The sequence below is a fragment of the Fundulus heteroclitus genome, unplaced genomic scaffold, assembly GCF_011125445.2.
Source record: "Fundulus heteroclitus isolate FHET01 unplaced genomic scaffold, MU-UCD_Fhet_4.1 scaffold_319, whole genome shotgun sequence".
In the NCBI taxonomy this organism is placed as follows: Eukaryota; Metazoa; Chordata; class Actinopteri; order Cyprinodontiformes; family Fundulidae; genus Fundulus; species Fundulus heteroclitus.
This window is the reverse complement of record NW_023396729.1, coordinates 103,430-126,870: the sequence shown is the minus strand read 5'-3', so window position 1 is coordinate 126,870 and position 23,441 is coordinate 103,430. Positions and strand designations below refer to the sequence as shown.

The following is a 23,441-nucleotide window of genomic DNA, read 5'->3' as shown; positions in this document are numbered from 1 at the left end:
AAGCATCAAGGTCACCTGTACTTCCACAGCCTATCAGCTAGGTATATTAGCTGGAGTAAGGAAGTAGGAAAATAAGGACATGTTGGGAGAAGCAGAGCTGCAGGAGCTAACTACTTTGCCAGGATGAGATGGGGGAGAAAACCCTCTTGTGTGAGGCATAAACTTTGGAATTGGTGAGTGTTTCTGTGTGTGCCTTAGTGTCATTGATGTAAATGTTTGTTTGTATACTTGGTAATTTAGCAGCTAAACAAACGGACGACCATTTTAGATTTATACAAACCACATGTAAACAATTGGGTGCCTTAAATGTTTGTTGAGCACTTGTTTATATTAGGTTTTCTTTACATTTCATGTTGACTAATTCATATAGTGCGTATTTATTGGATTTTCATGGATGTAATTTTATATTGAACTTTATATTTATATTGAATATGCATATTGACTGAAAATTGGAATTATTTATAGTGCAAAGAGTGCCATTTATTGAATTTGTGTGTGTGCACACTAGAATGTTTGAATATATATATTGAGAAAATGGTCCTGTTTTATTATTCAGGCCAGGTTTGATGGCGAGCTGAAGATCCAGGCCTAGAGCCCAAGAAAGATTTGCACGTTGGCGTGCGTGCGTGAAGACTTGTTGATCTCCTGCCAGGCTGGTAGGAGGCTCCTTGCAGCCAATGAACAATTCTGTTCTACTCTGATCTGACTTGCGTCAGTCAGGACCTGCACTGCACCAAGCACTTTAAAAGAACTTGCTTGGGACCTTTAACCAACCCCAGCTTGGGGTGAATGAACTGAAGGGTGTGGGTTCATTAATTGTAGAATTGATTAATGTTTTTTTTCTGTTTATTTTGTTTTTCTCTTTTGCGCATTTTATATGGCCATTTGAATGTTTCACTGTTGTAAATATGTATATAATTGTCTACACTATAAATACAAAGGCACTCGCAACTGCAACCTTCCAGTCTGTCTGCTCCTTCATGAGTCTTATCTAGTTTCTGATCCAACTAGCCCATTGACCCGATTGGTCACTACCCACTTGCATTGATTTAAAATGTACTATATTATATTTACAAATATGCTACAAGTGCAATATTGACAACAAAACCTGTCCTTAACAAGAGAACCGTAGATTCCCAACCCGGTGTTCGCATTGAGCAATTTAATGGAACCTTGTTTGCTCCGGTGATGATCCCTTAGTATTGTCTGCCAGAGCAATATTGACAACAAAATGTCCCCTTCACAACTGATGGAAACCTATATTAGAGTTTTGCGTGAATTTCAATTTCTTGACTCATTTGGTTATTGTGTTAAGTTAATTCAACGTTTTACAAAGATACAGCAAAATGTGTGTGTAACTGAGAAGGACTTTGCATTGGTCCAAGACTTTCTGACACACGGGAAAAATCCAGAAACCTAATGCTTAAAGGTATAAACCACTTGGTCAGAAAAAGAATGGCTCGGTATGATTAGTCGGCAATTTACTATTCCTTACCTGTGTTGCTTCAATAGTTAGCCATGCTGACTACTCAACCAGTGAAAGGGCAGTAGTGCAGGGTTTCTGTAGTGTAGTGGTCATCATGTTTGCTTTACACGCAAAAGGTCCCAGGTTCAAGACTTGGCAGAATCAATTTATTGATATCAAGAGTATGATTAGAGAATATTTGGCGTTGATCATACCAGATTCATCTTAAATTCTATGTCACTTCAAAGGATACTAAAAGCAGTTTAGAAGTTGTGATGGTTAGAACCATAGTCTCCAAACCTAGTATTACCACTGACCAATTTAATGGAATCTTGTTTGCTACTATGACTTTCCCTTAGCATTTTCCGCCAGAGCAATATTGACAACAAAATCTGCGCTTCACAACTGACGGAAAGCTAGATTATAGTTTTGCATGAACTTTCATTTTTAGACTAATTTTGTTATGGTTTTACAAATAGAGAGCAAAATTTGTTGTGTCATGTTACTACGAAATCAGTGGTTGGGTGAGCTTTAATTTGGACATTATCTATTCATCTGAAACAGCTCTGGTGAAGGTCACTAATGATAATCTCATGGCCTCAGATAATGGACTTGTGTCTGTACTTGTCCTGTTCGATCTCAGTGCCGCATTTGATACAGCTGATCACAATATTCTTCATGAATGACTTGAACATACTGTAGGGATTAAGGGGAAAGCATTAGGCTGGTTTAAATCTTATCTGTCGGACAGATTTCAGTTTGTTCGTGTTAATAGTAAATCTTTTTCAAACTTTAGGGTCACTTGTGGAGTACCACAGGGTTCATTTCTTGGGCCAATTCTCTTTACTAAATATATGCTTCCGATTGGCAAAATTATCACACAGCATTTGATTAATTTCCACTGTTATGCTGATGATACTGAGCTATATTCATCCATAAATCCTGATGAATCTAATGAATTACTTTGACTACAGGCATGTCTTGATGACATCAAAAGCTGGATGACTTTAAATTTCCTGCATTTAAATTCTGACAAGACAGAAGTTGTCATCTTTGGACATGAGTCCTCAAAAAATAAACTTCTTAATCACTTAATCTGGTTTGCATTAACTTGGTCTCTGGTAATAAAGTAAAAAATCTTGTTATTTTTGACCAAGACATGTCATTTAAATCCCATATTAAACAGGTTTCCAGTTTCCTTTTTTCACCTCCGGAATATTGCCAAAATCAGAAATATTCTTTCCAGGGGTGATGTTGATAAACTAGTCCATGCATTTGGACTATTGCGATTCTTTATCAGGAAGTCCACAAAATGCAGTTCAAAGTCTTCAGCTGATCCAAAATACTGCTGCAAGAGTTCTGATGAAAATAAACAAGAGGGATCATATTTCTCCTATCTTAGCTTCCCTTCATTGGCTTCCTGTTAAGCCTGTAGAAAAGAAGAAAGAAGACCCAAGACAAGTAGGAAGATCAACTGGCCAGAGGATAACCACGGAACACCTTGTCTCTGAGAACCATTAAAGCTGAGTCCAATGCCCTTTCTCCCCGTTTCCTCCACTATAGGGTGTTTTCACTGACGTCACTGGCCAACTTCCGGTCCGCCATATTGGGTGGCACACTTCCTTATCTCTAGTTGTCTTACACGTATTATCGTATCGCGAATGGATAAGTACGCCAGCACGCTAGAGCGACCAGATAAGGACGTATATCTGAGGAAATGTTCCGTGATCGACCATATGGACCCGTATGCCCTCCACGGTGCCTTGTTTAGCACTTATCCAGATGATTGGCCAAATGTAGAGCACGGCGACATAGTGCATTACCTGGTGTTCGGTGAAAACCCTCTGCACACTCTTGAGGAAATGAGAGCTTACAAGGATCTAGAGGCTCACAACCAGTTCACATCTGGTTATGTACATCAAGGAAATCGCCATCATACGTGGACGGGTGAGTTTTAATAAGATGGTAAAAATGTAAACAATCCGACGCAAATGTGTTGCACCTTAGCGCACCGCCCGCCTGTGGCGGGCGGTGCGCTAAGGCGCTTGGCTGCAAGGCCGATCGACGCCGCTCGCGGCTTTAATTATTTAAGCAGAACAATGACCAGTGCAAAATTAAGTTGTATTTACCGTATTGGCGCCGGCAGGAGCTGCAGATCATAAAGCCAGCAAACAGTGGGAACACAGCAACTCGTTCAAAGGTAAGCTGCGTACAGACGGGTTAGCACATGCTAACCGTTAGCGCTAACAACCACTCGCGCATGTAATGTACTTTTAACTTGCTGCTATGTGTTTCAAACGTTTAGAACACACTCTCATTGACATCGGGATACTGTGGAAAGTTATGTTCGGTCTTACAGCCGCGATCCAAGCGAGCCGACGATCTCTTTATCTCTGTAACTCGTTCAAAGGTAAGCTGCGCTGAGCCGGGCTCTGGCTCATGCTAACCGTTAGCGCTAACAACCACTCGCGCATGTAATGTACTTTTAACTTGCTGCTATGTGTTTCAAACGTTTAGAACACACTCTCATTGACATCGGGATACTGTGGAAAGTTATGTTCGGTCTTACAGCCGCGATCCAAGCGAGCCGACGATCTCTTTATCTCTGTAACTCGTTCAAAGGTAAGCTGCGCTCAGCCGGGCTCTGGCTCATGCTAACCGTTAGCGCTAACAACCACTCGCGCATGTAATGTACTTTTAACTTGCTGCTATGTGTTTCAAACGTTTAGAACACACTCTCATTGACATCGGGATACTGTGGAAAGTTATGTTCGGTCGACTTACAGCCGCGATCCAAGCGAGCCGACGACTCTTTGTTATCGCTAACAGTTGTTCTCCGTGGTTGCGCCTCCAGGCAGGAAAGCGGTGGAAAATTAATCTGTTTCTATGTTTTTCCCATGGCGATCATGTGTTGCGCTGTTACAGCCCACAATACAGCAACGGTTTACCATGGTTGAAATCAAGTTAAGGTGAAATTAATCAAATTAAAACACGGCTGAGAGAGGGAGTACAGTATGCGGTAGTAATAGGCAGTAGAGGCGGCGGAGGCAGTCAACACGACAGCCGTGGAAAGTAATAAGTCATAACGCCCAAGCCCTATTATTAATATATTCTTCTTATATGTTTTAAATACTTAACAGTTAATTACCTGTGACAAAGTGAGCACCGCAGACTCTGGCGTATTCCAGCTTAACACCGTCCAAATCGGACCTGGATATCCGTGTCAGCCATAGGTGACGGCGTTGTTCAGACAGCTGTTTTTTTTTTTTTTTTCACACTGATTCACTATTACGGCTGGTAGGCGATAGAAAGCGTTGATCTCCACCTCCACGGACCGTGCAACCAACCATTAAACACGTTTTCCCCATTGTTCACTTCCAATACTGCCTAAGGCGTCATACAATGCAGGTCAACGGTGCGAAACGACTGCCACCCAATATGGCGGACGCGCTGAGTAGTCACGTGAGCGTGACGTCAGCTGAAAACACCCTATTCGGGGCCAATGACCTACTGAGTCTGTTAAGAATTGCCTCTGTGGTTTTGAACTGGTCGATGAAAACAACCCGAATATTCCAGAGATAGGACTCTTACCCGCCGGATGTCAGAGGTAAAACTGAAACAACTTGTCAAGCCAAAAAGATGAACCTCAGTCCATGGTATAGGGACGGAGACTCAAGCTGTGAGTCTTTGTGAGCAGGACATTATCTGGACATCGGAGTGTTGCCATTGAGAGGAGGAAAATCTTTCATCTGAACAACCCCGTCACCCAGAAATCAGAGACACTTTGGTATTTCATCTGTGGTATGAGTCAGTATGCTCTACTGAATTCAAAAGCCTCTTCTGAACATATTAGTAATCAGTCTTAGATAAGAGCTAGGACATTGGTTAAATTTTAATTTGTGATTTCAGTAGCTGATTAATGCTGTTACTAATTCCCTGCTAAAGTGTACTAGTTAAAGAAGCATATAAAATTAGAAGTTACATTCAATTATTAAGTCAACATTCATTGAGTTATTTAATGGTCATAAAATGGTTAAAAATATAATAAACAACACCCTTAGGGACTTTTGAGTCAACAAAAATAAGTTGATCTAATAACAAGTGCCATTATGTACAAGTAGGATCCACTGTTAACTAGGGCAGAAAAAGGTGGCCTCAGGCTACTAGGTTGCCCAGCTTGTCTACTGAAAAAGGGTGGGGCCCTAGGATGGAGGTGGTTAGTAGATCAGTTGTGTCCTACTTATCTAGCTAAAGAGGTCTCACAGGAACTCTAAGCAGGGTGATACTCGTTAGATTATGAGGTCTTTAGAACCCGAGCTAGTATGAGCTTAAACCCAAAATAGAGAAGGATGAAGGGGGGGTTTAGTTCAAGTCCAACAACATCAGTGGATAACTGAGAAGGACTTTGCATTCGTCGAATCATTTCTGAAACACGGGAAGAATCCAGAAACCAAAGGCTTACAGGTATAGACCACTTGGTCAGATAAAGAAGGGCTCTGTCCTATTCCGTACGCCTTACCTGTGTTTTTTTAATAGTTAGCCATGCTGACTTCTTCACCAGTGAAAGAGCAGTACAGGAGAGTTTCTATAGTGTGGTGGTCATCACGTTTCACCTGGCAGAAACAGCTTATTTAGGTCAATGTATTTAAAGAGTATGACTGTAATACATTTTGCATTAATCATGCTAGATTCTTCTGACATTCTATGTCACTTCAAAGGATACCAACAGGAGTTTAGACTGTGGCATTGTTTGATGGTCAGAACTGTAGACTTCATGTTCCCATTGACCATTTTAATTAAACCTTGTTTGCTACGGTTTTGGTTCCTTAAAATTTACCACAAGAGCAATATTGACAACAAAACCTCTCCTTCACAACTGACAGAAACCTACATTAGAGTTTTTAGTGGTCATCATGTTTGCTTTACACGCAAAAGGTCCCAGATTCAAAACCTGTGTTTTTTTTTCCTTCTGTGATAGATCCTTAGCATTTTCCACACCCAACTATTTTGAGCATGCAACTTACTAGCATTGCACAAATCCAAGTACATAATTGCATATACATACACTATAGTACTTTAACATCCCTTACATAGCATTTTGTTTAAAAAAAAAAAAAAATTAACACTTAAAGTCTGCACATTACTGAACATCATAGATCAGGCATGGGCAAACTATGGCCCGTGGGCCATTTACGATACCTCAAGCTTTTTAATCCGGCTCACCGAACTTGTCTAATTAAAAAAAATTATCAAAACTCATTAATTTAGCAATATTCCTGCGTTTTCCCCACTAGGTAACGCACTTCAACCACATTGGCCTTTGTTACAAGGCCAATAATCGCATTGTTATAAACATATAACCAAGTTCCTGTTTTTGTTGTTACTTGCTGCTCTATACTTTAAAATACCTACAAGTACTGGACAATTGCATGAGCAAGAAACATTTGTAGTTTGCATGTTGATAAAAATCATTCTGATCTGATTCCATCATCCTACCCCCCCCCCCCCCCCCCCCCCCCCCAAAGTATGGACAACTTAATATTCTGGCACAACTATAGCCTCAGATAAAACAAAGACAACCCACATTCTAGAGGTCATTTCATTTTATTTTTGCAAATGTACAAAAACAGTGTCTATGTTTCAGTGTTTATCATTCATTTAGTGAGATATAATTAAAGTGCTCTTCATTTACAGAATTTTGAAAAAAAACAAAAAACAACAAAAAAAAGACACAACAAGCAAAATATCAAATTCTAGTACAGAGTAATAAATGCAAGGCTCTTTTTGACCAGGCTTGTAAAAAGAAGTTTTTTGATTTAACCAGGAAATATAACAAGTCTGTTAAGTTTGAACTTAATGCTCGGCATGCAGGCAATGAACATATAATATGCTTTCAGATTACCACATGAAAAAGATAAATCAACATAAAGATTTTACTGAAATTGCACCAGTCATTACATTTATATTACTACATCTGCTTTTTGATTTCTCTTGTTAATAAATCAACTTTGAGGTCTATTCCCCTCTATAAACAGTTGATCAAAAACTCCAGTACTCAGGTATGAGCTCTACCCATATTTAGAGGCCATGTTTCACATGTAGAAGTGAAGAGAATAAAGTTAGACTGCAGGGATCTGATCTGATTGAAATTGGTCAGCTGAAAATCTACTTATGCAACCTTCATGGACAGGAGGATACTTGGCTTTTCTTCAATTACCCGCACCAGTAAGTTGTCAATGTACTGTTCCAGCTCCGATATCTTTTTATCTCTCTCAGAAAGCTGGCTCTCCTGTTTCAACAACAGAGCGATCAGTTCTTCACGAGTCAGCTGGGAGTATGGTCCTGATCTCCCTGTGCCAACCTGTGGGAGGTATGGTAAGCAAGTAAAACTTTATTTATATACCACCGCTCAAGATAAAAAAAAATAAAAATCATGAAGTGTTTTACCAAAGAAAACAAAACAAAAAAAAAAAAGGACAAAATTAAACAAAAGCAATTTAAAAAGATACGTTTTTAGCTGGCCTTTAAAAATAACCCACTGAATCTGCTGAAGTACACAAAGGAACCAGACAATGATAAACATCTCTGCAATCTTAAACATTTAGTTTAAATAAAAAATGCCTACGTTTGTTTTGTGCTGAATGCCATTGCGGTCCAATCCTGTGGCTTTATCATTTCCAACTTTAACTTCTGAGTCAGACTGCTGCTCCAGAGGATTAAGTGGTTTTACAGGCTGAAGTCTGCAATGACAAGAAGAGTGTGGGAAAAAATGGCGAGAACAAAAAATGGAGTACGTAAATTAAAATATAATTTCTTTCTATAAAGATTGCATAGTAACTTAGTGGTGACGTTTGAAGCAAAACTATCAAAACCCCTTTAACCTTTTCACATGTTTGCCCCATTATAACCATGATTTCCAATGCATTTTATTAGGATTTTGTGTGAGAGACCAACACAATAATGAATTGCAATCACGTTTGATCATGTTTGATCATGATAAAATAAAATTATATACACCATGCTTCCATCTTGACAATGTTTTGTTAGTCCTCTTTGAGGCTAAATAGAATCCAGCACCGGGCGGGATTAGCAAATATAAACAGACATGGCGTCATCTACCTGTAGTGTTGCAGAACTGTCATAATGCCGGTTTGCTTAATTATTAAGTAAATTATAAATAATGCCGGACGGAGCCTGAACCTCTGCAATGCCTCACAGTAAAGCAGCAGCTCGGCGTGATCGAAGACCAATCGTTAATAGAGTACGCCATTCTACAGGAACTTTAAGAGCCTCAAATCAAAACATTTACTCATGTCAATCAACTCTGAGGTCATATCTGAGCGATCGTCAGCTTTAGCTTCTGCTTCAGTGAACACCAACATTCGTACTGTATTCCAGAGCTAATTCAGTTTTTTTTCCCCCCTCTTGGAATCATTTTTGTTTTCCAATGGCTCTTGGACCATTCTGCATTGTTTCTCTGTGAGATGCTAATAGCCGTTAGCCGCTACCTTGTTTTATCCCCTGCTGCGCTTGTGCAGTGTTGTACTTTCAATGTTATTATAAAAAAATAAAATTAAAAATATAATAAATAATAATAACAATAATAATAACAATAACTATAACAATAATACTCAAAGGGGTTTATTTATTAACAAATTGAGCAAAATAAAAGCATAAACCACAAAAACAACTAATATGCCAGAAGGATGTGATGATCTTTATTAAAAACTTTGTATGCAACCAGCGTGAGCTACTGACGTATACATTTAAAAGTCAAATAACGTAGCTATGCACTTTTAAGACTTTTGCAAGGTACGTTAGACATATTAATCCATGAATTAGACCAATTTCCTTAATGTAAAAAGAACTAAAGTCTCTTACCTGCGTGAACTTGCAAGAGGGCCCTCTTCCTTTACACCTGCCACAATCACAGTCGGTTTGGACTCTTTATTTGGATTCTGTTGGACCTGAGCAAAACCTTTGACCTCTTGTGGGTAGCATGCTTTACTTGGAGCAGTTGCTCCAAAGTCATCTGAAACCTTGCTTTCATCATGGGTTTGACTGATTTTGGAGCTCGAGGGGGTGTCAGGGGTAGCAGGAGGTAGGGGGGCATGAAGTATTTTTGAAGATTTGATCTTAGCAGCATCTCTGTCAGCACTTTGTGATTTGACAGGAGGCCAACACACTGGATCAGTTTTACCAGAAGTTGTTACATTATCGTGAACTGTGTGGTCATTTTCATCTTCATCATTGTCATCTCCATCTTCAAACGGATTTAATCCATGAACAGCTCGGTCTTCTTCCACCACACCTCTGTGAAGCTTGTCCTCAGCAATGCAGGGTATGGCTGGAGCTGGCCGTTTATTGTTTTTGGTTGTTGCCTCTTTGGTGGAGTCATTTTCCGTTGCACTCTGAATGTTCTTCGAATCTTTGGAAGATCTGTTCAGTGGAGCGATCATCTGCACAGAGCGCTGAGGAGCAACACTGACAGTTAAGACATTCTTGTCCTTACTCTGCTTGTTAATTTGTGACAGATGTTGTGCAGAAGTCTCTTCCTCCTGCTGTCTCGGCCTCTCTGGCTGATTCCTTCCCGGAGGCTTAGGAGCAGCTCTTTTTTCCCGCTGAGCGTTAATTGGGTCCTTTTCATTGATGGAAACAGACCCACTTTCTACTGATGACACGGCTGACTGACATCTGGAAGTGACACAGACACAAGGTGTGGGCAAAAAACAGCTGTTAATTAAAGACATTCAACAGCGAAGTGAAAATATTAAGCAGAAAAACATTCAGACAAAAATGTGTTTGAACTTTGAAGATCTAAAAAAAGTCTAAAAGCTGACATGGATGTTAAAAGTTCTCAGTGCCTCCCATCTTAAACATTTTGTTACAATCCAACCAGACAGTGAAGTGTCTGGTTGCAATACAGAGATTTTATGTAGACCAACACATAGTTAAAAATAAAAGGGGAGAGGAAAAAAAATCGTTGTTACAAATTGTTTAAAAACTATTCAATTTAGATTCCAGTTTACCTTACACCGTTTCTCCACAAATACAGTCCAGTAAGAGTGCTCATCAGAAATGCCCAAATTAGTAAATAGATTCCCCCTCCAATAATGTTCTTGTTAGGGAACGTTGGTGAAAAAAACAGCATCACAAAGACCAACGAAGATAGCAGAAAGGTGGGGGATGAAGTTGTGGAGAAGTTTAAACCAGACATTAGTAATAAAACTAAAAAATCCCAAATGTTGAACATCTAAACATGGAAAGGGGAACAAGTACAAACAAACTTAGACAAAGCAATCCACCCACACCGACAGGCTTGTTTTCCTTCCACTTCACTTATGTTTTTCTTTTTTTTGGTTTATCTCCTAAAATACCAATTACTTACACAGGCGCTTGTGGCTGTAATGTAACAATGCCAAAATCTACAAGGAGGATCAGTTCTCTTGCAGGGTCTTGTGAGCAACTCTGAAGTTTCGGAGCGAATTTGAAGACTTCAGAGTACATTTAGAGAGTGTAGTCATTTCACTTCTTCACATAATACTCAGCACAATGAAGCGAGACTGCAATTAGCTTCATCCTTAAACCCAGTATGCACACTCCTCCAAACAAACATGAGCTCAAAGCCATGCAATTTTGATGCTGGTATCAGCTGGCTCTTGCATTTAGAAGAGACGTGCCGGGACGATCAGTTACAGAGTTCTCCCAGACTGAGGAACAGAACATGAGGCACATTCAGATGACACTGTGTGCATCTAAATGACCCATAATATTTTCATCAAGCATTAAAATCCCCGTTCGTTGCCTCTTTTACAGTTCTGCTGCTGATAACCACGAAAGGTCAACATCAGTTAAATGTGCTTTCAATCCTGCAACCACAATATACACATTTAAATAATTAATGCTCACTCCAACACATTTATAACTTCTCTCTTATCTTTAAGTCTTGCATAGATTTCCATAGTCATCATGGATTTAATTCTACTGTTCTGAATTATCTATGTCCATCCTGACTATCACTATATAATATTTACATGAGGTGACACAAATTCATAAAATGTCTTCCGAATATCTCCTTTACCCAGTCAAGTAAAGAGGCTCATCTTCTTGTTATGCATGTGTCTGTGCCAATTGTCAGTTATCCGGAGTCCTCGCAAAAGCAAATCAGGCTTAAATAGGAGGCTCAGTTCTTTCTGAATATGTTTCAACACCTATCCAAGAGTCTTTGTCAATTCTGGTGGCTCGCACTTTCCCCTCCTTTCAAGGTGGCTCAAGTGTAAACCATCAGAATTGACAACGACTCCTGGATAAGGTGTTGAAACATTTTCAGAAAGAACTGAGCGAAAGTCCGGTTGCCGCTGATTTAAGCCTGTTTGCTGTAGTTTTCCATGGTTTCTACACATTTTAGTGTTAAAGTCCAGGGCTACGGATTTGCGTTGAAAGAAAAATACAAAGCTTCACTATAAAAAGTTATGGAAAATACTTCTGCAGTGGACAGGTATTAAAAATGTAATCTGTAAAAGTAAGAAACTGAAATGAAGGAAGTAAAGATAGATGCAAGAAGGGAAGGAATATGACAATATTTTGGCAATAGTACTGAAATGAAGGCTGGAAATACTCTTTTTTATGAAGTGAAAGCTTAACCAACACTTACGGAAGAGGATTAGGGCCATTCAAAAAAAAAAAAAAAAGTCTATTCAGCTCTGACTTTAATCTCAGAATTCTGAGAAAAAAGTCAGAACTGAATAGACTTATTTTATTTGAATGGCATTAATCCTCTTTCATAAACACTACAAGTACTTTGCACCAACTCTTATTCACAGACCAACGTGTTTTGCTTTCAATAAAATTCATGTGTTGCTGAAGTTTTAACCTCATCAGATCTTTTACCCTCTTAATGCACATTGGAAGTTTGTGAGGTCGTGCCAGAAACTTTTTGACAACTGAAAATAGTGAAACTTAATACACCTGGTTGTCACGCTGTTTTTTTTTTTTTTTTTTTTAGAAATGCCATTCATTTACCCCCTCAACAACTGGAGACAGGCAGTTAATCCTGTAAGGATTAAGAGGGTGTAGAAAAACTGATAACTGATGGATGTCATTAATTTAATTTCATGTGCTGTAACTCTCATATAACTGGATCCATTAACTTTCAATGTCCTCCATTTGAGATGAATTTAGCAAAAAACTGAGACACAAATTATAGTTTAGCTATGCACTAAGCTGCAATAATTTCTGCGTTTTTGTTGGACACTTGATTTAAAAAAAAAAAAAGAAAACTCAAAAGTTCTCAACAGCTTGAAGAGGACACGGAACAGATCTAGGTCTGATGCAAGAAAGTTAGAGGACATAACGGAAGTTGAATTATGTACAGAAATGTGTTAATTCCTGGAAAAAAAAGAAAAAGAAAAAAAAAAAAAGAAAAGTAGGAGCCTGATGTGCTGACATTGGCAAAGTTGCGTGTTTCACAGCAATATGGATGCAGGAACATATTCCTGACATCAACATCTCTCCAACTGGATTCCATATTACTGGGACATAGGGTCCATAAAGTGCTGTTTAATTAAAAACATGGGCTGCTACAATTGGGATGGCAGATGTTATCGTAGAGATTTATATGAAGGAAATGGTCTGCATACAGGCCAGTGGCTGAAAGCAGTGAGTTTTAATTTGTGATGCATAGAGCAGGTTATTTTTGTAGAAATGCACATATTACCTTAAGCTCCTGCTGCTTCAGGTGATGCCATCAAACATGGATGTTTAACAGGCTGAGAGCAAACGGCCTAGTTTAACTTCCCTGAAAGTCATTTCCATTTGCTACACTGCTGAGCATTACATCATCATATCCTGCAACATATTCCCTTCGGAGATTATTAAAGTAGTGACTGATTACTGAGAGCAACATAACTGCAGTATGAACCATTTCCTGGAACAGTTTCAGCAAATTTAAACATGAGTTAGGCTACCACTTGATATGGTATATCCCATCGATGTCATATGCAACATGAATTATAATTATTAGAACAACAAAAAGGAAAAACATCCACTGGCTGAGATAAGGAAAACATCTCAGCCAGTGAATTGTTTTTTACTTTGAAGATTAAGAGCCAAATACCAGAAACAGGTGAAACAACCGTTAAATATCAGGGAAATATTGATCCACAAACCTTTGATAATCAGTTTTTGCTTCAGATGAGGTGGGACTTTCCTCGGAAGAGGAAAAGTTTTCATCAAATGGATTGGTGGAGGTGATTTCAACAGGAACTCTCAGTTTGACTTTTGGGCCAACACTTTTTTGTCCTGCCTTCATTTGGTTATCTCTCTTTTCTTTTGCCAACTTCTCCTGTTTCCTTTCTTCCTCTTCCTGCCTTTCCTTCTCAGCCCTCTCCTCCCTCCTTATTCTCTCCCTTTCAATCCTATTTTTCTCCTCTTCAAACCTTTTTTTCTCCATTTCCTCTTCTCTACGTTTCTCCTCTTTTATTCTCTCGTCTTCCTCTCTTTTTCTTGTTTCCTCCTCCAATTTTTCTTGTTCTTCCCTTTTAATTCTCTCTTCCTCTTTTTTTTCTTCTTCCATCCTCTCTTTCTTAGCCTTCTCCTCTTCCCGTCTCATTTTCTCTTTCTGGATCCTTTCCTCCTCCTCCTCCCTTTTAGCTTGCTCTTCTTCAACCTTTCTTCTCTCCTCTTCTTCTTCTTGTCTTAGCTTTTCCTTAGCCAACCTCTCCAGTTCTTCTTGCCTTCTTTTCCTCTCCTCTTCCTCCTCTTTTTGCCTAATCCTTTCCTCCTCTTGTCTCATTTTCTCTTTCTGGATTATTTCCTCCTCCTTCCTTTTAGCTCGCTCTTCAATCTTTCTTCTCTCCTCTTCCTCTTGCCTCAGCTTTTCTTTAGCCAGCCTCTCTAGTTCATGTCTTCTAAGCCTCTCTTCTTCCTCTTTTATCTTTCTGTCCTCCTCCCTTTGCATCTTTTCTTGCTCTTCTCTCCTCTTTTCCTCTTCCTCCAGTTCCCTCTTTTTTGCCAACTTCTCCTCATGTTCTTTCCTTTTCATCTCTTCTTCCATCTTAATCCTTTCCTCTTCTACTTTTCTGAATTTCTCTTCAGCCTCAATCCTCTCTTCCTCTAGTCTCTTTTCTGCCATTAGCCTTGCATGCTCTTCTTTTCTAGCCTTCTCTTCTTCCTCTGCTCTAATCTTTTCCTTCTTAAGCCTCTCTTCTTCCTCCCTTTGCCTCTTTTCTTGTTCTTGCTCCTTTTTCCTCCTCTCGTCAGCCCTCTCTTGTTCTCTTCTGACTTTCTCTTCTTCAATCCTCCTTTCTTCGTCCTCTTTTAGTCTCCTCTGTTCTTCGGCTAATTTTTGCTCTTCTTCCTGCCTCCTCCTCTCCTGGGCCATCTCCTCCTCTTTCTTGATTCTTTCCTCCCTGCTCCTCTTTTGTTCCTCATCAAGTTTCCTCCTTTTTTCTTCTAATATTTGCCGCTCTTCCTCCTCTTTCCTGATCTTTTCCTCTTCATCGCTCCTCAACTTTTCTTTAGCCAACCTCTCTAGCTCCCCTTGTTGTTTCCCAATAGCCTCCTCTTCCAGTCTGGCCTTTTCTTCTTCCACTGTTCTTAAATCCTCAATGCTGTCATCTTTCTCCTCCTCTTCCTCCATCCAGGGTGAATACTTCCTCCCTGCTTTAAGTGAATTCACAGATGGAGACGAGTTTTCCGGTACATCCTCCATGGATCCACGTCCTGAACTCGATAGACTGAAGCTGGATCCAGAGCGAGATGTCCGAGGTGCTACCTCCTCACAGTAAACATGGCTGCCATTGATACACAAATTGCTCTGATCTTGTTTTTGTTGGCCTGAGGTTGAATCTTTGCTGTCTGCGCCACTTGAGTGTTTATGGATTTTGAACTTGAATTTCTTTTTCCCTGTAAGCACATGAGGAAGATTAGCACATGCAATGACAAAGAAGAAATGCAAGTATTAAAGAAAAGCTGCTGACCCTCAGAGGACTCCACGTTCAGCCCAGATGATTGGCTGCCACTCAACGAGGAGTTTTTCGCAGGCAGGACGGACATGGACTGAGACATGTTCCTCTGCAGGTTGGATTTAGGAGAAAACAAAGACATCCTCTTGTGTTGCTTAGATTTTCCGTCCTTGCCTGCTCCTGCCTCACCGCCTCCGTTTGCATCTTCTTCCTCACTGTCTGTCAGAACCTGTGTGAGGGAAGGCACCACACCTGATGAAGAGTCCAGATCCTTTTTCTTTCCACGGACTTTATCCTTAAACTTTCCGAGGCGGGAGCGGGATTTTCCTGCACCCGAGAGGTCGAACATGCTGGCGGTCATGTTGTTTCTCATGAACTGGATGTCCAGAAACACCTCTCCGCGGTCTTTGTCTGGCTTTCCGGTTTTATCCAGCAACTTAAACCATCTGGGGGAGAGAAAAAAAGTGTATAGTATTAGGAATCCTTTGAGAGGAATGTAGAAAAAGAGCTTCACTTTTGTGAACAGATTGTTTAATGAAATTAAATATTTTTGTCTCCCACTAGCTTCCTGTGGATTAAGGCATTCAACCTAAAAACTTACCTGATGCAGTTAAAAAAAAACACAAAAACAAATAAAAAACTAATTGCACAATATTACATTGCTGAACGTTATGAACCAATATTGAATGAAAAATTAAAATCATGCTAAACTTCTTAATTTTATGCTTTAAAAATATATTCAAACCACCTAACATTTTCCATCATGCACCATTAAACCACAACAACAAACCCAGGGTGTTTTAATAGCATTTTATGTGGTAGAGTAGGGGTGGACAAAAAAAAAAAAAAAAACTCCATCCATCCATACATACATATTTACCTTTTAAATAGCATATTTATGTGTAAGACGGAAAATGCAAACACGGCAGCAGCCACGTGTTCTGCAAAAATGCACTGCACAAAGATAAAGTTTGTTTATCTACATTAAAAAAAAAGGGTTGTCATCAACATAGAAAGGTGACCAACTTTGCACTGGTTATAAATCTGGGCTGTAGAAAAAAGGTCTAAGATCAGAATTGTTTCACAAAGCAGAGAAACAAAAAAGCCCAGTCAGCATAAAATAAACTGTCTGTTGGGCAAAAAGCTGAGGTCAGCTCACCACTGAGAAAACAGCCTCCACTAAAATCTGGATTCCAAAGGAAATGAAGAAATCAGGAAGGGGGCACTGTGACTGTATGCAGAAACACGGCAAGTTGTAGCTGAAGGCTTTTTTTTTTTTTCCTCCTATGTTGCACATGGCTATCTGATTGCATTTTCAGAGTTTTGAGTACCCCCCCCTCTGGACTTTGCAAGCTTCTTGGGAAGCATTGACAGGCAAAAAAATACATCAGCAGCTTGCTCTCCTATCATTGTGCTGTATTATGTTACTGAGAGAGATTCACACTCTTCCTCCTCCTTCCTCAGGAATGTTTCAGATGTGTGGCACAAACACAATTAAGGAGGGAAGCCGCCTTTTCCTGGAATTGGATACATGGTTCACTCACTGCTGCCCCCAACCCCCCTCCCCCACAAGCCTGCTGACCTTTGATGGTAAACTGGACATGATCTGCAAATTTCAGTACTTGGTAATATGAATAATGTGTGGGTCCTGTCTGCTTGATTTGCCCAACAAAACATCCTTCAAATGAACACTGTTGTATAGATATAGCTTTTACTTGTTCCAATTCCAAGCATAGTAAAGGTTTAGCTTTCATTTATTTTTCCTCTAGTTTTTTCACTGCAAATAACCTGTGTAACTGTGTCCTTCCCATTGTCACGCCTGAATTTCCCCAATTCAGGTGTAACTTTATTCCACAATAAAGAAATTCCTATCTTATCTCATTCAGCCTCACTAAACATCTTTTGTGAAGTTTCACTGGCGGATTGGATCATGTTCCTCCTCTTCTTAGATAAGCTATTTAGCATACGTAGAAAAAAAAAAAAGTTCATATTCACACAAGTTCATTATATTCTCTGCAGTTGTAACTGAAGATAATAAATCCAAAACACATACTTCCTTTTAAATTTGTCCAATTTTCTAAGCATCACATTTATAAGAATCTGCAAGTTTTACTGTTTAATAAGTTAAACCTTCAGGTATGGATTTATTAAGCAGCCCTGGGTTCCTCTAAGCAGCTGCACAGCAACAAAAGAATTTTAATAATTGACACCCAGACGTCAGCAGGAGACCTTCTCAGAGAATCAGCACATGTTCTGTGACATCCCCAGCTTGGTTGTATCTCTGAGCTAAACCTACAGCTGATTGTGAGAAGTCAGGAAAACAAATGTCTAAGCAGGCCCTATGAATAGTTCACACGAGGTTTGTAAATAAGGTGCAGCGCTCGGATGTTTCTTTTTTTGGACCGACCTCTGAGCAGACATTGTAGTTACACATTTCCTCTATAATCTGTAATGTTTGCGAGGCCGTGTTTTATCCTTGAATCATTAACTTAAATCACAAGGACAATGTTGTCCTCACAGAACGTATTTCTGACTTCTAAGCGTCATAGTTTGTACCAGAAGCTTCTAATTTAAATACTATGGTCTCAAAAAAGATCTCCAAGTGCTCCTCCTTTGATTGATGCCTCTTTTGACCAACTGTGTTGATCTGTGGTTTCACCATAGCTCATATTTTAAAAACACCCACTTCCTGTCTTCAAGCACGTTGCTCAGGCCAGTCAGTGCAGATGCTCATCCACCCCCACCCGATTATTTATTTAACTTCTAGACAACAGAGACCCAAGAACCAACTGCAAACCCTAACCAGCCTCCAGACAGAACCAGTATAGAGAATCTTCAGGAACCGGAGCTGAAACAGGGAGCCATTCAGTTTTCTGATCAATTACGTTACCGTATTTGCAGCGGAACAGCTTAACAAGGTCATAGAGGTCCAGCTTTCCAATTTTGCAAATCCGACATTTTTGTTTTTCCAGAGTGATTTTGTATTTCAAGCTGAAGGATGTCAAGGCTACAAGTGGATAAATGTTGACCTACTCAATACATTATCCCCCGGTATAAAACAGAAATGTCCGAACAGGCTGGAGTGGAACGCTCTGCAACCTGGAGGCCAACTCTAAATACTCAGTAATGGCTTTTGAGTCTTTTTTGTTGTAATTATTCCAACATTTTCAAATGGGACCAAAAATATTACAATTTAGTGTACAGAAAAAAAAAAAAAAAAAAAAAAAGTAAAGGGAAAAAAAAACAAAAAGCCTACATCTTGGGCCTCTCACTGAAGCAAAGAGAAACACTGTTTATTGTGCAACAATGGTTAGTGTGCAATCTGATATAGATTACAGATCACAAAACCAGACAAATACTCTCCAAATAAAGCAAAAACGAGAAGAAGCAAGTTCCTCCAGTGAAGTCATAGGGGAAGTTGCAAAAGCGTTTAGGTGGAGTCAACATCATCCTGCATAAGGTGAAATTAAACTGCTCTTGCTCTTCAGCTAATCTTACATCTCTCTGACCTGATAGAAAGTCTGACACTATGCTGGACAGAAAGAACCAGAGGAGGATAACGGTTGACTCAACAATCTGCAGATATCCATCGTACACTGGCTGGACACATCCTTCCTGAGCCGCTGATAACACAATGGCCCCGGGTGACTCAACTTTTTCTTATCAGAGAGCGCAGCTGCGAGTTGGAAAACAGCTGAATAAGTAATCCAACAGCAAGAACTTCCAAGGGCTAAAACTGTCCGGTTAGGGTTGCTGGATCAGAGAAGCCAGAAGGAATGGCAGCAGACCTGAGTAACTTTGAGGAAAACTGAAAACAGATTCCCCGTCTCATGTTGAACGACAAGTCAAAAGGCCTTGAAGTTTTCTCAATAATGTCCCAGATAATATATTCCAGCTTATGTTGTAGTTGAACTTGTTTCACTGATGAAATTGTACAGTTTCTTGATCATTTCCTGACATTATGCCCAATTACTTTTGACTTTTACTTGTTCCACAATAAAGCAGTGAGGTGTTGCCTAAAAATAAATACACAGGTGTGCTTTCAATTAACTCAAACTTTGTGAATTGGCCTATCAGAATCTTCCAAAAGCCATGACATCATCATCTGGGCCTTCACAACTTGTTTAAAGACATGGTCATCTTTGTGTATGTAGTCTGAATTTGATTCAAATACAAAATGATGAACTGAGAAATTAGATTTTCTGTCCTTCTGGTAGGGCTGGATGATATGGCCAAAACTTATATCACCATATGCTTCTTAATTTCGGTCGATACAATATAATTGCAATATCAATATAAACGAGATGAAAGCCCCAGATAGACTGCAAAGAATGCCCACAACAAATGCCTGTACAAACTGATTATTTAGCAATGTTTATAAAACTCCTCCAATAACATTTTAGAAATACTTGCTTTAAAAAAAAAAAAAAAAAAAAAAAAAAAAACACACAAAATCCGTCAGTCAGTGACAAATGCTGTAATCATAGACTATAATGTATATTGAAATATTGGAAATGTCATATCACCTTATTGAATAAAAGTTATATTGTGATATATATTGATATTGAATTATTGTCCTCCCCTACCTTCTGACAGGTAGTAGAAACAATCAAGGTAATCCCAACTGAACTAGAAACAGTTTTAATCTGATTTAATGTTGATCGGCAAGGGGGGGAAAAATGGTTATGTCTTTGTATAAACTGTATTTAAATAAACCGTTTATATTTGAGCTTGTATGCATAACCTTTTAACTGTTTTTTTTCTGGGATTAAAAATAAATTCACGAGTGCAAACTTATGCACTCAGATTTTACTTAATTTAAATTATATAGTGCTTCACTTTTTCACCCTGAAAAAAAATAAATAAAAAAGATTGGTTGCAATAAACAATGAAGTTCAAAAAAAAAAAAAAAAAAAAAAAAAAAAGGCACCCAAGTTCTCATTTCTATTCACCTGCTGCTCACAGTCCTAGTGCTTTAATCACCAGCATCAAATGAGAGCTTTTTTTGTGTAGAAGTTCAATAAACTTGCAGAGATGGCAGCGGTAATGTTCCATTGCTTCAACAATCTGAAGTATTACAATGTGCCATTTTCATCAAGGGAAACAGGCTGACATGTTACAGTAGGCACAGACGAAAATTGTAAAACAGATGACACCCAGACTGAATTTAGCTGCTCTCATCACACTGCCATCACATAAAAAAAATAAAAAAAAATGACAATCCTAATTTATTATCTTCAGCAGCTCTTTTATTACCATCTATATTTATTGTGTGTGTGTGTGTGTGTGTGGGGGGGGGGGGGGGGTCATGTTGATATGATCGTTTTCTCAGTCATGAACCTAATCCTTAGGAAACTTTACAGCTATAAGCCTTTATTCTAAATTAATAAATCATAAAAGGAAATGCATTTTGGTGAAGGCGTTCTGATTCTCTGTGGTGTTGGTGCGAGAAACTGACCTCGCTTGACTTTCACTGTTGCTGTCAATGTTTGTTTTCTCATTGATAAAACAGTCAGGAATGTGAGGCCAAAGCTGGAGGGAAAGTCACCGAGCTCACAGAAAGATCAACACAGATGAGCTGCGTTGGAATTCATAGCACACAAAAAAAAAAAAAAAAAAAAAAAATGCAGAGACTCTCATAGTTGCGTTAAGACATTTCAAAAAGTTCAAAGAGGAGAGAGAAATAGGGATTTTTTTTTTTTTTTTTACATAATCAGCATGCTACTGAATCCATGAAAAAGCAACTAGTATGGTATATAAGGCTATATGCAGTCTATGAAGGGGGCGGGGGGACCTTTTTTTTTAATAAAAACAAAGTTGGTTTCAGTTACCTAGAGTAACTGAAGCTCATGACTTTTTACCCACATTTTCTGGAATGCATTTCATAATCTAAACCCAGGCCTGATTACAGCCTATTCCGTTTTACCTCAGTAGCAGCTAAAGCCCACGGTGGAGGCGCAGGAACCTCCGGTGTAAACAGGGAAGTTGTGCAGCTTGTGACGAGAGGCCTTTCATTGAAACGAGGTTTACCAAATTTGCCACAAAACAGGCATGTTTGGAAAATCATGGCGGCCGTGGCAGGCAAGACAGTGGTTTTCCAAAAAGCCAGTTAAATTTGGAGTTAAATTATGTATCTGAAAGCTGGATAATCTTAACCTGTAAAAAAAAGCTTTATACCGTCTTAGGTAAATTTATTTCTTGATGAACAAAAAAAGAATAATTCAATGAGTGTGGTCAGTGAAAATTAACCTTCAAACAAACCGCATTCATTTGCTTGAATAAGTAATGCCGCTTGGCATCCTCCAAGGCTGCAACCAAGGAAACAAATCCTCTAAGCTGCAACGTTGTGAGTAGGCAACGATTAGAAGTGATGCATAGCTGAGTGTGTGAACTCTCAAATGGCTCGAAGGTTGAGAGATCACACATTCTTCAAATGCAGACAACTGACAAACAACCAATTATAAACCACTGCTTTCATAAATGCTGCTGGATGGATTGTTTGCTAGATTACAGAGGCACTATGGGAGTTTTTTTGAGCCCATAAAGGTTCAGCATGACTGACAGTGGAGGCAAAAAAAAAAAAAAAACAGAAGTTATGTCTCAGTGGTGCAAATAAAACTCAGAGCAATTAGTTTTAGCTGCCAATATTTAAGTGTGGAAGAAAAAGTATACCCAGTTAAACTTTATCTGTTCAACGGTGTTTCTTCAGAGAAATCAGAAGGCCAGCACTTTTTTTCTGACTACAAACTTTAACCTAAAGAGGTTACTTTGCACTTTTAGAATGTTCTAAGTATACACAAATACCACTAATGTATGTAGCGACAGAGACATTTTTAGATGATACTTTCTACCTCATACTTTTTAGTTGTTATGTTGAGCTGTCACTGTCTGATTTCCGTATGTTCTGCTGATCAAAAATGTCCAAATTCTGGGACAGAGCTTGGTCCTTTGTTAGCACATCTAATTTGAACTGAGTTTTAATATTTACGCACGCTTCTGTGCACTTACTCAGTCTTGCTGCGGGTTTTGTCCTCACTAAGCTGCAGCAGGTTGATGACAGCCTGTCCCAGCAGCTTGTCAGGTCCCACCAGAGCCCGGTGCAGGACCTGGACGTGCAGCGTGCCGCGCTCCTTCCCCCCTCCTCCTCCTCCTCCTCCTCCTCCTCCCTGAAGCAGCAGCGGCGGCGGCAGGTCGAAGGAGGCCTCCTCTTTCCATACTGGAGCCACGCTTTTCTCCACCACCGACGTCTGGTACTTCTCCTTGCCCACTTGCATGACCGCGTAAGCGTCATTGGTGCCGCTTTTCCCCTTTATCCTGAGCCCCCTGGCTTGGAGCACCGTTACCTGGACGCTTGTGGGACACCACTGCTGATCCGCTAAGGACATGGTGGAAAAACACCTGCCGCTGGTGCTGGAGCAGCGGCCCTTACAGAGTGAAGTGTCAAAATAAAACGCAAGTGAGCCTCCTCACCATCTGGCTCACCGCGAAACTGAGCAGGAGGACGGAAAAGTTTGCTGAGAAGAGCTCGGCAGGACTTCAGGAACCAGCTGATTGGGCGTGGTCTTATCTAGAGTGGGGTTAAGCCACACCCACCTCGAACAGACAGGTGGGTGGATCCATGTGTTTTTATTATGAATAAACCCAACCTGATCCTCCTACTGTATACAGTCACCTTCAATGAATTACTATATGCATTTCGATTAGGCTCGTTTATAAGATTAAAAGTACCTTTTGAAAATAAAAACCTTTAAGCAAGCATTACTATTTTCGTTTAGACCACTCTTCGGTATTAAAATGTTTTTTTTTTTTTAAATTGATCTGATGTAATGTTCTAATCATAAGTGTTGTGTTTTCATTAATTGTGAGCAAGAAAAACATAATTAACAGGAGTAAAGGCAAGAAAACATCCGTCTGTGTGTCTTGAAATATAATGTGTTTCACTAAATCATTTCGCTGATTAAGTTGAAGTCAAAAAGGTTAGTAGAATGATTCCAGACGATTAACAAAAAAGA

The 23,441-nt window shown here is 39.5% G+C and overlaps 1 protein-coding gene and 1 non-coding gene across 2 annotated transcripts; one reads left to right on the top strand and one right to left on the bottom strand.

The window, feature by feature from the left end:
- The first annotated feature begins 1,556 nt into the window (after positions 1 to 1,556).
- trnav-uac lies at positions 1,557 to 1,630 on the top strand. Its single transcript has one exon. It is a non-coding gene; the product is annotated as a tRNA-Val (tRNA).
- A 5,420-nt stretch (positions 1,631 to 7,050) lies between these two features.
- rab11fip1b (RAB11 family interacting protein 1 (class I) b) lies at positions 7,051 to 22,972 on the bottom strand. Its single transcript, XM_021308864.2, has 6 exons — positions 22,438 to 22,972; positions 15,445 to 15,875; positions 13,633 to 15,370; positions 9,347 to 10,159; positions 8,091 to 8,205; positions 7,051 to 7,826 (listed from the first exon to the last, which is right to left on the bottom strand). The coding sequence occupies exons 1-6, from the start codon at positions 22,812 to 22,814 to the stop codon at positions 7,635 to 7,637; spliced, it is 3,666 nt and encodes a 1,221-aa protein (XP_021164539.2). The 5' UTR covers positions 22,815 to 22,972; the 3' UTR covers positions 7,051 to 7,634.
- Positions 22,973 to 23,441: the final 469 nt, after the last annotated feature.

Excerpts from the sequence above, each read along its gene's own strand:
- rab11fip1b (XM_021308864.2), bottom strand. The coding sequence starts at position 22,814 with ATGTCCTTAGCGGATCAGCAGTGGTGTCCCACAAGCGTCCAGGTAACG. Across the intron at positions 15,371-15,444 it reads GAACGTGGAGTCCTCTGAGG|GGAAAAAGAAATTCAAGTTC; the intron begins GTCAGCAGCTTT and ends ATGTGCTTACAG. Across the intron at positions 7,827-8,090 it reads GCATTCAGCACAAAACAAAC|GTTGGCACAGGGAGATCAGG; the intron begins GTAGGCATTTTT and ends TACCTCCCACAG.